At 43.5% G+C, this 16,140-nt stretch overlaps 1 protein-coding gene across 1 annotated transcript in view; it reads left to right on the top strand.

Moving 5' to 3' along the window:
• The window catches only part of LOC124593817 (eukaryotic translation initiation factor 4 gamma-like), a 31,226-nt gene extending 23,429 nt beyond the window's left edge, over nt 1-7,797 (top strand). Inside the window, exon 4 of the mRNA XM_047132169.1 lies at nt 7,727-7,797. Coding sequence (XP_046988125.1) covers nt 7,727-7,797 — 71 coding nt within the window. The remainder of the gene's footprint in view (nt 1-7,726) is intronic.
• The last annotated feature ends 8,343 nt before the right edge of the window (nt 7,798-16,140 follow it).

The following is a 16,140-nucleotide window of genomic DNA, read 5'->3' as shown; positions in this document are numbered from 1 at the left end:
CTTTCTGAAGCCACAACAAGGCAGGCGAATAGCTGAGGGGACATAGCCGTGATCATCGACTGATGCTGTTACTGCTGTGAAGACAAGAGATGGACGACAGCAGCTTGCTCTTCTTGCTGTAGTCTTTGTTGTTCCTGGTGCCGTTGCTATTGCTACAGTGACAGCTTTAGTTGCCGAAGTTCCACAAACTTCGACACCATAGTGCCACCAATGGGGATGAATGTGTTGCGGACTGCACGAAATGTAAGTCCTTATTTTTCTGTCGCCGCGAGGGGTAGCCGCATGGTCTTGGGCGTCTTTTCAAGGTTCGCGCGGCTCCCCCCGTCGGAGATTCGAGTCCTCCCTCGGGTGTGAGTATGAGTGTGGGTGTGAGTATGAGTGTGTTGTCCTTAGCGTAGGTTAGTTTAAGTTAGATTAAGTAGTGTGTAAGCTTAGGGACAGATGACCTCAGCAGTTTGGTCACATAAAACCTTACTACAAATTTCAAAAAAAAAAATTTTTCTGTTTGCCCCTGATATGAAAGCGTAAATCGTGCACAGAGTAAGAGTTGTCATATGCCGTGAAGTTTTGTACTGATTATATACCAATTGCAAAAACCAGACAACCCAGAAAAAAATGCAGGGCCGCTGTATGCATAGCAATATGATGGGACACTGAGCACTTCACTTCATAGAACAGGGACCAAGCGGTTACTGTCTATCCCGTGTATTCCTGTTCCGCTCTTGCGGCCGGAAGCGGCGGCTGTCGTAATAGTTTAGTGCACCAGCTCTGATCCACTACCGATACCTGGTGTAGGCGGGGATACTAAAACGTCAGCGTGGCGTAAATGTTTTTTAATGAATAAAATAGTTTAAACACTTAGTAATAATTTGAGTTGTAGCACATTTTGAGAACTTACAAAATTCAAAATCGGTAAGGCTTTCGTGGCCACTCGTTGACAAACTGCCTGTTGGATTCTTTCATGGGTTCTTCGGCCGATGTACGTTTGATGATTTTTCTGACGTTTCGCGAACACGAGTGGCTGGCGTTGTCAAAATTTCACCCTACGTAGCTGGTGGTGGACTCCGCCAACAATGGAGGGTGAAACTTTGACAATGCCAGCCACTCGTGCTGGCGAAACGTCAGAAAAATCATCAGACGTACGTCGGACGAAGAACCCGAGACAGAAGCCAACAGGCAGTTTGTCAGTTATGGAATTATCTGTTTATTATTAAATAAAACAGTCAAGAACGCAAATAATCATTTATTTAAAATTCATTACTTGCGTTCTTGACTGTTTTATTTAATAATAAACAGTACGGCTGAAGTCGGCCGTACAAACGACAGTTGTGTGAAGTCAATTCTTACCTACTCCCCGCAGAAGATGGTTGTTTGTAGACCAGACATGCCGTAGACGGAACCTGAAGTCCATCATAAGGATGCGTTTCCGTCGCTGGAACTTTCCCAGGCCCCTGCACGGGAGAGGCGCCGGGAACTGGCCACCACATTTCTGTGGTTCAGTATCGGGAGGTGATTTAAATAACGCATTACTCTCGTGTGAGTGGTATTAAAATCACTATCTGCAAGCTATTACTAAAATGAGACGTCTCTCTTCTCGCATCAGAAAATTCAACATTCAGGGTCAACATGGGTAATTATAATAGAGTGTATTTTTTCTGATAATGAAAAGATACCCTCCTTTAGGAACTGTACAGTACCTTGCGTTGAACGTATGTAGATGAAGTTTTGTCGATTCAGTGTCAGGCGACAGCGCTATATTGTTACATCTTTATTCTAGGGAATCTGTCACGGCATTCTCTGTCCTGACATGGTGAAACAAGTTTAATAAGTCACCGGAAAATCTTTTCTTTTTTCTCTCCTCCTGTACAATTTGCCATGAAAATGGAATGATGGATGTATCGGAACGATGTAAGATACTGAAATGGATACGAAGAAAAGTTAGCTTAAATAAAACTAAGGTTTGGGAGAGGTATCATTTAAATTTTTTCTTTTCTGTTGGTTGGTATTTAACTACGTTTGGCGCAGAGTGCTGAAAGACGCTTTTGCCAGCCGATGGAAGTGCACACACTGAGGTAAGCCACGAAATAAACGAATGCAGAACGAATATGGGTAGCACCAGCAGCACATGAGACAGCGGTAATCATGATTTGCAACCTACTACTCACGTAAGATATACTAAAGTAAAAGGATTCTTCGTGAGAAAAATTAATATACAGATTGATTCCGTGATAATGTTACAGACTTTCTGGGATGTCGGAGAAAGGTAAATGTATCGACTTTAGTAAAGACAGCCTGATCCGGAAACAACGGAGTCTGAAGTTTTAAGTGAAAATCGTTCGTCTGTACCTCTGGCAGTCTAATACCTGTACCGGTACTGTTGTTGCTAAGATTGTAGGTTAAGCAACTTTCAGAGCTGGCAGTAGGTAGCAAAACAAAACAAAACAAAAAAAAAAAGCCTAACTGAACATCGGCTGTGAAATGCATACCTTAGGAGCTATGGCACTTTGTCAGTGTAAGAGACGTGTTTCACAACAGTGAAAATCTGCAAGTGGTCATAGCTCTTAAGGTATGCGTTGTAGAGCCTTTGTTTGCTTGCTTGCTTGTTTGTTTGTTTGTTTTGGTCCATTCTGAAAGTTGCCTACCCTGCAGTCGGATCAACGACAGTGCCGGTACTTGTCTTCCACTGTCAGAAGTAACAAAAATATTTGCGCTTGTAACTTTCGGCTCGTTCTTCGCGGACCAGGGTCCCTTATCTCAAATCGATTCATTTACTATTCGCCGTCGTCCCTGAAAATTTTTATTATCATCACGGAATCACGCAGTATACGTCGGTTTTAGTGTGCCCATACTCTGGTACTGTGTTCGGATTCTAATGGACGTCTTAAGAAGAATTATGTATATGGACAGCAAAATAAATTGGTGATGAAACATAATTTATGGATGACAGTTATCTGTGTTTAGTTAAATGATATTTATTTGCATTTCTTTGTTACCAGTGCAGGTGAAGGCGGATACAATTTCCTAATCATTAATTACGAACGTTACAATGAAGCAGATGTTTTTTCTTCAGCTCAATTTAACGGACTGCAGTTTTGGCTGTAGGAATATTTCACTAGTTTCATATCATTGCACCTTCGTGGTCGAACGTGTGAAGCAAAGTTGTAGTAAATATTGTTGTATTTGAAAGGCTGGAACTGTACTACTCAGCTTAGTAAGATAGTACTCGTTCTCATGTTTATTACTAATGCAGCAGCAAAAGCACACATCACATGCACTAATAGGGACTGTGTTGACTTTGTTTATATGTCTAGCGATGAGTATCGGCAAATTCCATTATCACTATTTCCTTGGCAACGATGGTCAGGCGCGCTAGGTAACACAAGGACTTTGTCACGTTTCATTTGAGAACAAGGAACTTCATCGTAAATCCTAAAGGTTATGTTGCAAACTCACATCAGAACGAACGAGTATTTTCATAGTAATTTTCGTTCTTTTCTCAGACATCTAAAATAACTATTTGTTGCCAGTTACCGTGATGTACCATCACGACTTCTTGTTCTTTATCCTCCTACATTAACTTGTTTTAATCAAAATATGTCTTACATATAGAGGTATTTACTAACTGTACACTTAACTTTAGAATACTGATGCTTTATTTTCTTAATCGTCTACAATACAAACTGGTCGACAACAGTTTGAACACGATTACTAGATGTAGCACACTTAGGACAACAGCACACACTCCGATGCTCGCGCCGCGGTAGGTAGAGGCCGACTGGCCACTGCAGAGCGCAGTCTTCCGGCGTTGGTCGTTCGCGACGTTGCATACCGGTTAGTGTATAGCGACCAGCGAGCTGGGGTCTCTACACGTATATGACATGGTGCTGGCTGCATGCTAAGCACGCAAAAATGGTAATAATTGTGAAAATGAAAAAGATAGGAGTGATTCATTCGAGTAGCCCATCTTCAATTTCCCACACCATTCTCGTTCAATTCGAACTCGCCATTGAAGACTGCTACATCAACGTTGACGAAGTGTTACACCCTAAACATACTTTCTTTACTTTCCGAATTAGACGTTATCAACCTTAAACGACAAAAACAAAATTTATTTTAAATCTTATTATCTCCAATTGCAGTCTGGACTTCCAGCCCCTGATCTGGTTTTTGTACGACTGAAGTGATAGTATTTTACACTTAAATGTAATCTGACGATATAAATATATGTAAGTACTTCTGTCACTACTAAAAAGTATACAAATTTTACGACTACCTACAAGACACACAGCACAACAGATGTGTAACGTGGCACTATTCATTGCCCCAAACAAGAAGAGAGAAAAACTACCGCCGAACATCTGCAGCTGTGCCCGGGTTACTGTACAAACTGCTTGCGGCCTGTGGGTTAAGTGAAGTCAATGTTACACTGCCTCCGACAACAAACAATCCGCACCGCGACCACTTCACGACTTGTTTCCCCGACGTGCTGTAACACCGAAGAAGACCACTTGTCTCCGACTTCACTCTTTAATCATATGTTTCTTTATCATTCGACGACTATTTTTTAATGTCCACGAATACCTTTATTTCTTTCTTTTTTCCTATTAGTACGTCTCCCACTGAGGTAAGCTCTGTCAAATCTGTACTCACAGCACAAGCCAGTGAAAGGGGGAAAAGGCAATATGAACGTTTCCTCTTCTACTCAACGTTCCACCTACGAGCCATCTCAATCAGAAGTTCCTAATATATGCGTTGTTTCTATTAGTCACCTTTACGTAAACTTATTATTTCCGAGCGAAAGGAATGGCAATCGAACATGCACTATGTGGGAAATTCATATGACATCTTATGCCTAATTACGCTCTTATTCAAACTTTCAACAACTTACTCCGTTCTTGACACGAGCAATTGATCCAGAACCTTGAAACTGTGTCAGCTAAATAATACGAGGGACCTTTATTAAGTAATTCAACACTTTTTTCTGTAAGCAGGTTGGTTTTATTCAGGATTCCAATACACCGTATTATTCCATCCTCTTTTGACCACAAAACCCTGTTTTTCAACATGATCTCGGTTCAATGCGACGGCCTTACGGCACCATACTGGGAGGGCTTGCATGCCCGCGCGGTACCACTCTACTGGACGACGTCGGATCCAACGTCTTGCTGCTTCAGTAACCTCACCACTATACATGCACGGTTTCCCGCTTAGTGCATCCTTCATTGGGTCAAACAGATTGAAGTCGGAAGGTGCAAGATACGGGCTGGAGGGTGAAGAAAAAGAAAGTCCAATCAAGTTTTGTGAGCTGCTCTCGGTTGCGCAGGGTTGTTTGAGGCCCTGCGTTCTCTTGGAGGAGAAGTTCGTTTGCAATTTTGTGGCGATGAAAACGCTTAAGTCGTGTCTCCAGTTGCCTGAGAGTTTCACACTACAGTTCAGGGAATCTGAAGGGGATATTCTGTTTGTTGTCTTCCTTCATGGGGCGACGATCAACTCTCAAGGCCGTCGTCATGACCGGCTGAGGGAGCGGCTTTGAACTGTTTCTACCAACATTGCAGGAGTCATATCTGTGTGCGGCCGGCCGGCACACGGAAGGTCATAGAGGTTTGCGCGACCTCGTTGCGATGATGACGGACGCCTCGTCCAACGACTCACCGTGCTTTTGTTCACTGCACAATGTCTCTAGACATTATGCAACCTCCTATGAATATCAGCGACGCTCTGGTTTTGCGCCGTAAGAAACTCAGTGACAGCTGTCTGCCTGGAACGCACCCCCGTTACAGACGCCATTTTGAAGGCTACGTAGAGCGCCGCCAACTATCGGAACTTCTTGGAACTATACAGGCTGAAGCGGGAATATTCCACAACGCCCCACAACAAACAACATATTTTTCAACCGAAACTGGCCGAGAAAAAAAAGTGTTTTACATTACTTATTGAACGCCCCCGTAATAACAACGTCGCTTGTGCGACCCATCAGTTTCAATATTTTGATTTCATTTCCGGCAGTATCAGTCGTACGCAACCATTCCCACGTGTTTGCTGTTTTTAACCACCATTCTGAGTGAACCTTTCTACGACAGCAACGATAAATACACAGTAGTAAGTAACCAACTTCGACTTCAAATCCCTCTTTAACATTATACACTTACATTTTACGCGACTGTCATCAACCATAGCAGCCGAAAACGGGAGGGATTTCTTGGCATATCCTCTTTTAGTGAAGCCTTCTTTTCGTCTTTAATGGTTTTCTGTGAACAGAATGCTATTTCCGAACAAAAGATAGCTGTGATCATGTTTTTTTCCCCTGGAGTAACACAAAATCCGTTTCGCGATAGAGAAGAGAGATTCCGAAAAAGCTGTAAATGATACCGATAAAGTGTTTACTTTGTTTTCTTATTGGGCAAAAACAGTAGATTATGCGTCATCTCTTATTAGATTAGAGGATCGGCTGTAATCTTTTAGTGTATGTACAGTTGGACGTCAAGGGCAGAAGGGAACGACACGTTCGTAGCTTTCGTTGCCGCTACTGTAATATGCTTTGCATCTGTAGCCCTTTCATTTTAATTTGGAGTTTTGGTCTATTTCAGACAAGGTAGTATGTACGATTTCTCGATTGTCTGCCTTTGTCTGTCCGTCTCTTAAGCCCTTTCCTCAGGGACGTGAAAACGTATCGTGTTGAAATTTATGTAAAATGCTAAGCTCTACAGTTCCTTGGCTGTGGAAAATATTGAAGCTTCTTAAGTCAATGCAGTCATAAGGTACGACCATTTATTTCATATATTTTGCTACTTGCAAATTCACTCATCAAACCCTATAGATGAACTACCTATGTAGGTACACAGAGAAAATAAGCAACGCACTAATTTCGTGAAGGTTATAGACAAGACCAACTGTTTTTTCCATCATATCAGGTGCGAGAATATTATGACACTTCGTCTGGAACCAAAATTCGGGAGGACGACGGTTCAATCCCGCGTCCGGCCATCCTGATTTAGGTTTTCCGTGATTTCCCTAAATCGCTCCAGGCAAATGCCGGCATGGTTCCTTTGAAAGGACACGGCCGACTTCCTTCGCCATCCTTCCCTAATCCGATGAGACCGATGACCTCGCTGTCTGGTCTCCTTCCCCAAACAACCCCCTCCCCCGACACCCCCCCCTCCCCCTCTGGAACCAAAGGCGCCGGTAGATGCTGATGTACAGCGAAGTCTTTAGTGACAGAACAGTGTTTCAGTTGGCTAAGGATGGGGAAAAAGTTAGGTCGTTACATTGTTGAAGGAATCATTCAGACACCCGGAATTTGGGGAAATTGTGTTACCTACGCGTAGGTACCTGATACCTCCGGAAACCTATCAAGGACTTACTGAGTACACGACACGCACCAGCGCTGTCCTATTGCGTTCCGAAAGTGGACCAACACGCTATTAATCAAGCTGTCATACGGTTTTAGTCATCAGTGTGTGTGTGTGTGGGGGGGGGGGGGGGGGAGGGGAGGGAGATTTCCGTCAATTAACTACATAACACCTGGGTGCATACGACTTTCCTAAGTGAAAGTTACTTCATTGCTCAGGGACAAGATGAAGTACCAGAAACGTATCTTCTTTACTCTACAGCGTTTTAAAGGATCCGTGAGACGTTCATCTAAGGCAAAGAGAATGTTCGAAGAATGTACGTAGGAGTTCCTCCATTTTTTTTTCATGGTAACAGAATGAGTTTGTTTTTATTGCAGCTCTTAATTTTTTACTGTCAGGACAGACAAATGCACGATTTGAACAGCAAGCACAAATAGGTCGTCTGTAGAATTATACGTCGGTACTCATTTAAGTTTACACAGCAGAATATAGGAGCCAATTTCACTGGCTGCGAAAAGAAAAAAAGTGCCAATCTTAATTTACGAGTTATCACTCACCTTAACGATGTTAATGGAAGATGGGAACACTTACCTGAAAAAGAACAAAAACAATGATTTATTTAATAATTTTGCTCACTCGAATGAATAGGCATAAATATACGATAGAGTTCCATACGCAAAGGAAACTCATTTCAATACAGAGATTGAATTCATGTCAAAGAATTTTCACAGTTCTAGAGAATCAGTTATCAAACTAATTATTCATAAAAATATTGTATCATATATACATGTCACATTGAAAGAGACTTCTTCGATCGTTGTGAGTACTAGTACACCACAAGGTGAGAACGGAGACGTCTGTTGTCAGCTCTCTTAATGAGCACAGTAAGCCAGAATTCGGTCGGTCTGTTTCAGAGGGATCACGGAGAGCTTTAACAGAATAAACGCTAGGACGTTTTTGCACACCTTCTACTGGATTCATGTTCTGTTGGTTTACCTATACGCCACGTAACTATGTTGTAATTACCATTATAGTCCAAAAATAAAGAAATGGCTCAGGTGTCACTGAACGTTTTAATCCAGAGACTACCACTATACTTGACTCACTGTAAAGAAATGTGAGTAAGAATGAACTTGCCTCTGAAATCTGAAATTCATGTTCCATGCGAAGACGCTGCAGGTGACGGGGTCGTTTATCGAAAGTTTCTTCTGTTTGGGCTTGGCAAGTTTCCAGTATGAACTTAGCCTGTTCTGCATGGACATCCCATCCTAATATTTACCTGCAGTGATTTCCGAGAAATAAACGACCTCACAATGCTTCTTGGGCAATCAAAGTGACTCTCGCACGAAGCCGTTGCTAGCCTTACCTCAATGCCAAGCACTATAGTGCAACTGCCTGAAATTTTACATAACCAGTCATACCATGTTTATTATATTAAGAGTAGCAAAAGTCAAGCAACTGTACTGATACAATTCTAAGTAAAAGACGCTTGACGGAAGGAAATTCTCTCATTGTCTAACGAAATTTTTCACTTTAGTACTCACACTGGAAAGCTAAAAAAACTCTTGTAGTGTTTATGAAGATCTTCATTGATTTCAATCACAAAAGCAACCTTTGTTACTTCATTTGCAAAGAAGCACTGACAAACCGTAACAGTAAATGCTGTGGTCACTTGAGATAGTTGTCAGCTACTTCTCTAGTGTCTCAATTTACTTTGTATACAATAGTATCGAACACTGGGGTCTGCATCAGCGTACGTAGTTTCACTCCTGTGGCTACGCATTTCTTACAAAATTCGTAATAATTTAGAGACGTTAGATAGTGTGAGAATGCTGAGAAATAGAGTGAACTACAAAAATGGCCGCAGTTTTTTTTTTCTGTTTCGCAATTTACACAGGAAAGCTCTGGGCTACTATGTAATTTCTTGCCGACTGAACGAGGTGGTACAGCGGTTGACACGTTGGAGTCGCCTACGGGAGGATGGAGAATTAAATCACCCCCCGCTAACCTAGATTTAGTTTTACTGCGGATTCCCTAAATCATTCATTGCAAATGGTGGGATGATTCCTCGGGTAAGGGCAAGGCCAATCCTCCTCCAATTCGAACATTTGCTCCGTTTCTAAAAAACTTGCAGTCGAAATGCAGAAGGAAGAAAGATAGTGTCCAGCAGTTTTAGTTATCAGTCTTATCTCCGAGTAGTATTTGCAGCCTCCGTTCATAATTATTTGCTCGATGTATTCCAGTCTCTGCTTCCTTCTACAGTTTTTAACCGCCCTCCCCCCCACCAACACCACCCCCTCTAGTACAATTGTAGTTATCCCTTATTTCTTAATAGATGTCCTATCGTCCTGTCCCTGCTTCTTATGAATGTTTTCCCTTTCTTTTCTCGCAGATTCTGCGGAGTTCGTTGTGCATCACACGAATTCCTCTGAGGGAGTGGGTCAAAATTTACTGACCATATTAAGTCCGAGGATCATCGACGATCGTATTCGCCATTATGAGCCACTTTTTTGAGATGCACATGTTTTACATTTGAGTACACGTTGCAGTACTTTGCTAACTGATGCATACGTGCTGCGCGTATAGAGACGCCGCTTTCTCCTTTGTGACATATGGTTCTGGCTGAGTGTCCAAGTGGGTAGACCGATAAATGTCAGATTAAAATGCCGAAGGTCCGAGTCCCAATCCTTAACTGGTCCTAGAACTTTTTCTTTCACTTGTACCTTATTTTTCCTCTAGCAGTGTTTTCCAATATGAAGAACGACAAAATTGAAACTTGTTTTGAGTGTGCGTAGAACTGTAAGTCGCCTGACAACTGTCTGGTTAAGTTAGTTAAAATGTCCGAGCAAGGCGAGTGCATACCTCGTCCAATACGACCATGCCTAGCAAAGCACTGCACTCTTCAGTTTGAGGACAGCTTTCTTTACTTGTTTACTTTCCAACCGACAGTAGTGTGTGTCTGGAAGGACAAAGCGTTTCTTTTACTGTTTGAGCGGGTCGAGTTTGGTGGTTAGTCGATTTGGGGGAGGGGACCAAACAGCGAGGTCAGGAGCCCCATCGGATTAAATAAGGATGGGGAAGGAAGTCGGCCGTGTCCTTTCAAAGGAACTATCTCGCCAGTTGCCTAGATTTAGGGAAATCACAAAAAACATACATCAGGATGGCCGCTCACGGGTTTGAACCGTCGCACTCTCAAATGCGAGTCCATTGCGCTAACCACTGCGGCATCTTGTTCAGTAATGCTCGAACTTCACATGCTTATTCTTCAGCATTCCTTCTTCGGGTAACGGAAGGACATGTACTGCAACAAAAAAATATTGCATGTACTGCAACATAACATAGGATTGTGCTGCCCACACTGCCAAGCGCGATTCCCTTCTTGTGTTTGTATAACAAAGCCATGGCTTTAGAAGGAGAATCCAGTGTTTTTTCTCGTCAGGAACGTCAGAACCGCTTTGTCATTCCGAGCCTAATTCTAACCACGCGGCTTTCAGACCAGACATATTCAGCGTTTGGTTTGCAGTGTACAGAACTGAGTCCCGACTGCTACGTCATCAATCTAGTTTTGAACCACGATGCTTAACGGGCACTCTGCAATTTTAGTGCACACGCAAGCTGTCGCGCTACAGTAATAGTTCACTGCTTGCTTTTAGGGCCCTACACGTTTTGTATTTCTTCATGCTTCCATCGTGGCGTTCCAATATTCTCACAGTAGCTTAGTTAAGGCAAGTCGTTTTGAACAGGCGTTCCTTGCGAGAATGAATCTTTTACTCTCCAGCAGTGTGTGCACTGTTTTGGAATTCCCTTGTAAATTAAAAGGGTTTACTGGACCGTGACTCTAATTCAGAAGCTAGCCTCTCGCGAGCAAAGCTCTTACTGACTAAGCTATCCATGAAGTACCCCCGACCCGCCCTCACAGCTTTACTTCCGCCACTACCTCCCTCCTATCTTCCAAATTTCACAGAAGTTCTATTCTACACGTTGTGGGACCAGCGCTCCTGGAAGTAAGGATATGAGAAGGAGTGGCTTGGCCACAGCCTAGGCCAGCGTTTCCCAACCTTTGTGAGACTATTACCCCTGTGTGCAATCACATATTAACCAGTGCACACACCCCTCCTCTCGTCATCGAAGAGCATAACTAAAATTGGAATGAGAAAGAATTTTCTTTGAACGTTTTTATTTTTTAAGTGATGAAAGATTGATGTCATTTAGTTTTCGTAAGTGTCTTATTAAACCCCGAAATAATATGTCAGGCAATTGTTACTGCTTACTTCTAACAACATTTTAGTTATATTTACAGAAAGATGAAGTTATTCTCGGTGCATCAGGAGTGTTATCCACAACTCTTCCTCAGAAAAAAAGCTAATTATCCACACTCTCCCTAGGGACACTTTTTTCACTCATACCCTACAACCCCAGTTTAGAATAAACCAAGCCAAAGGGTGTACACTATACCTACTGCGTGTGTACCTCTAGGTGTGAGGACTCATTACTCCTGAAAAGGTAGAAATTGGAGAACTTTGGGCTGCCAATGCTTTGCGTCTGACCATTGTCTCACAGCAGCGTACACTGAAGAGACGAAGAAACTGGTACAGCTGCCTAACATCGTGTAGGGCCCCCGCAAGCCCGCAGAAGTCCCGCAACAAGATGTGGCATGGATTCGACTAATGTCTGCAGTGCACGCGCCCGGCTAGCCGCGCGGTCTAACGCGCTGCTTCCCGAGCTGGAAGGCGTGCTGGTCCCCGGCACCACTCCGCCCGGCGGATTAGTGTCGAGGTCCGGTGTACTGGCCAGTCTGTGGATGGTTTTTAAGGCAGTTTTCCATCTACCTCGGAGAACGCAGGGTGGTTCCCCTTATTCCGCCTCAGTTACACTGTGTCGCTGATTGCTACGCAAACACTGTCTCCTCGTACACGTACGTCATAATTACTCTACCACACAAACATTTGGGGTTACACTCGTCTGGTGTGAGACGTTCCCAGGGGAAAGGAGAGGGGGTGGTGCCCACTGGGGGGCCGAACTTCACAATAACACTGTATTCGGTTTGGGGTGGGTGGACTGTTGTGGCCTGTTGTGGGGTTGTGAAACACTAAGGGCTGCGGTTGGACAAAGCCTCTCTGTCATTTCTAGGTCCCCGGTTTAATACATAATACATCATGTCTGAAGTAGTGCTGGGGGGAACTGACACCATGAATCCTGCAGAGCTGTCCATCAATCCGTGAGAGTACGAGGGGGTGGAGATCTCTTCTGAGCAACACACTTCAGGGCATCCCACATATGCTTAATAATGTTCATGTCTGGGGAGTTTGGTGGCCAGCGAAAGTGTTTAAACTCATAGGAGTGTTCCTGGAGTCACTCTGTAACAATTCTGGACGTGTGGCGTGTCGCCTTGTCCTGCTGGAATTGCCTTAGTCCGTCGGAATGCAGAATAGACATGAACGGATGCAGGTGATCAGACAGGATGCTTAAGTACGTGTCACCTGTCAGAATAGTATGTAGGCGTATCAAGGATTCCATATCACTCCAACTGCACACGCCCCACATCATCACAGAGCCTCCACCAGCTTGAACAGTCCCCTGCTGACATCCAGGGTCCATGGATTCACGAGGTTTCCCCCATACCCGTACACGTCTACCCGCTCATTGCTATTTGAAAGGAGACTCGTCCGACCAAGCAACATGTTTCCCGTCATCAACAGTCCAATGTGACAAGCCCAGGCGAGGCGTAAAGATTTGTGTCGTGAAGTCATCAAGGGCACACGAGTGAGCCTTCGGCTCCGAAAGCCCATATCGATGATGTTTCGTCGAATGGTTCGCACGCTGACAGTTGTTGATGGGCCAGGCATTGAAATCTGCAGCAATTTGAGGAAGGGTTGCGCTTTTCTCACGCTGAACAAATCTGTTCAGTCGTCGTCGTTCGCATTCTTGCAGGCCGTAGCTATGTCGGAGCTCTGACGTTTTACCGGGGTCCTGATATTCACGTTACACTCGTGAAATGGTCGTACGCAAAAATCACCACTTCTTTGCTACCTCGGAGATGCTGTGTCGCTCGTGCGCCGACTATAACAACACGTTAAAACTCACTTAAATCTTGATAAACTGCTATTGCAGCAGCAGCAACCAATTTAAAAACTGCGCCAGACACTTGTTGTCTTATATAGGCGTTGCCGACCGCAGCGCGGTATTCTGCCTTTCAATTATCTCTGTGTTTGAATACTCATGCCTATTCCAATTTCTTTGTCGCTTCACTGTAGTAGCCATTAGAGTAGATCGGGGGGGATGCCTATCGGGCTGAGATACCTAAAGCTGGCATTTCCGCCGGCTCTCAACAGATAGCGACACCAACCTGCAGGGCAATTTCTAGCTGTAGTATGGGGCGAAGGCAGCTGCGTGTATTTCTGTGGTAATTGTTTCCCTGCTTTGGAAGCAACAAATACAAGGTAAGAGCTAAAACCGACGTCATCTTAATAGCGCATAGCTATTTTCAAGAGCGTACGAGCGTCTGAGTAATGCAGTAGAGCCAAATGCTGCCCATGTAGAGCAGAGGAGATACTTTGTATCTTAAGTTGCCATCCGCCGTTGCCACACAACGGCCGTGTTGTGCCAGTCACGGTAAGTGGCATCTCACCGTGATCCTTGGGAGAGACGCCACTGTTTCCTCGGGATAAGATGCCGAATGGTGTCCCTCAGGTACACAGACTTACTTTTCGTAGGAAATGCCTCGAACGTATGTTAAAACATCAAACAGGGGTCAGCCGGCCAGGGTGGCCGAGCGGTTCTAGGCGCTACAGTCTCGAACCGCGCGACCGCTACGGTCGCAGGTTCGAATGCTCCCTCGGGCATGGATGTGTGTGATGTCCTTAGGTTACTTAGGTTTAAGTAGTTCTAAGTTCTGGGGGACTGATGACCTCAGAAGTCAAGCCCCATAGTCCTCAGAGCCATTTGAGCCAAACAGGGGTCAGTGGTCTGAAGAATACCTACAAATGGCTATGGAACATTTAAGGACTGGTGGAATTGTTTTAGAGCTTCCCGAGAATATGGGATCCCATATAGCAATCTGAAACGACGTCTGGTGAAGAAAGATGAAAGGAAGCATGGCATGGGCTCACAAAGTAAGCCGTATTCTATTAATTATCATGTTTTCTTTGATTGTGGAGCAAAATGAGAATAATTTCTAGCTGAAATATTAATTCGCCTAAAAATTGATGATTGAATTACACTTTAACTTCTCAAACTTTTCAGTGATGAATAACTATCACATTATAATTATTGTTGTTATTTATGGGTAGCGTTGGATGAAGAGAATGAGAAACAATTGCTCACTTACATAGGACAGTTGAAAATGTGTCGATGTCCACCAACTGGAGAAACTATTCGTAGGCTGGTATTCGAGTTTGGGGAAAGAAATGGAATTCCTCATAGATTTTCTAAAGAAAATCAAATGGCAGGTTGGGACTGGTTACAGTCCTTTCTGAAACGTAACCCACAGCTAGCTATGAAGAAGCTACAAGGTCTCTCTATTGATAAAGCTATTGGAATGAATAGAGAAGCTATTGCAGCACATTTTTCTTTAGTTCTGGATGTCTTAACAGCAAATTCTTTACTGGATAAGCCTGGCCGCTTGTACAACACGGACGAAACTGCGTTTCAGATGAATCCTAGGCCAGACGAAGCGATAACAGAAAAATATTCTCCTTCTTTGTATCAAGTAACTTCCCAAGAAAAAGGGGAAACCGTAACGGTAATCACTTGCTGCAATGCTGAAGGCGACTTCATTTCTCCAGCATGCATTTTAAAAGGTAAAACAAAGCAGTCTGAATGGGAGGATGGACTTCCGAATGGTTCGATTGTATTTATGAATGAGAGATCAGGGTATATCAACTCTGATATATTCATGAGTTGGATGAAAGACACTTTATGCCCAGAAAACAAGAAGGAGAAGTAGTTCTTCTTCTCGATGGGCACACCTCACAGTCTACTGATCCTGATATGCTTGATCTTGCAACAGAAAATGATGCGATCATGATTTGTTTACCTCCGCAATGAACAAACTACCTTCAGCCCCTTGACAGGTGTGTTTTCAAATCAATGAAACAAGCTTTCTACAGGACATTGCGAAATTGGACGTTGTGTCATCTTGGACGTAAAGTCTCAAGAGCACAGTTCCCAGTCTTCCTCAGCGAATCCTGGAAGAAAGCTGCAGTTCCATTCAATGCTCAATCTGGATTTGAGGCTTGTAGCTTGTACCCATACAACCCGGAAAGAATTCCAGAGGAGGCATTTCAAATTTCTGATCTGGTTGCTACTGGTTTGGCAGACAGGAATGAAGGATATTACACCGACTGTAGAGGATGTGCTCACGTTGTTCTCCCACAGAAAGGCAGTAGAAGACTTGAAGCACAGTTTGATAATGAGCCGATACCAGGAAATTACTCCTATGCCTGTCTTGGATCCATTATTATCTAAGCGCAGAAAGAAAACTGCTTAAGTTCTCACAGAAGGGGTCGAAAAGAAGCAGCAAGAGCTAGGTCACTGCGAATTAAAAGTAAAAAAAATCAGCTCCAAGTAACTCAGCAAATGACAGTGATTATCGTGCTGAGTGTGCCAAGAATTGGTATGATAAAAATGGACCACAGGTGGATTGGATTCAGTGTGTCATTTGCAATAAATGTTTGCATGAAACCTGTACAGAGGAAGAAAACATGTGCAATAACTGTGCAAATTAATTCTGATTTCATTTGGATGCTTTCTTGTCATTTGCTGATTCTTAAATGTATTTATATATTTGTTT

Source organism: Schistocerca americana, chromosome 1, assembly GCF_021461395.2.
Source record: "Schistocerca americana isolate TAMUIC-IGC-003095 chromosome 1, iqSchAmer2.1, whole genome shotgun sequence".
In the NCBI taxonomy this organism is placed as follows: domain Eukaryota; kingdom Metazoa; phylum Arthropoda; class Insecta; order Orthoptera; family Acrididae; genus Schistocerca; species Schistocerca americana.
Note: the sequence above shows the minus strand (reverse complement) of the source record. Positions and strands in the feature narration are given on the sequence as shown.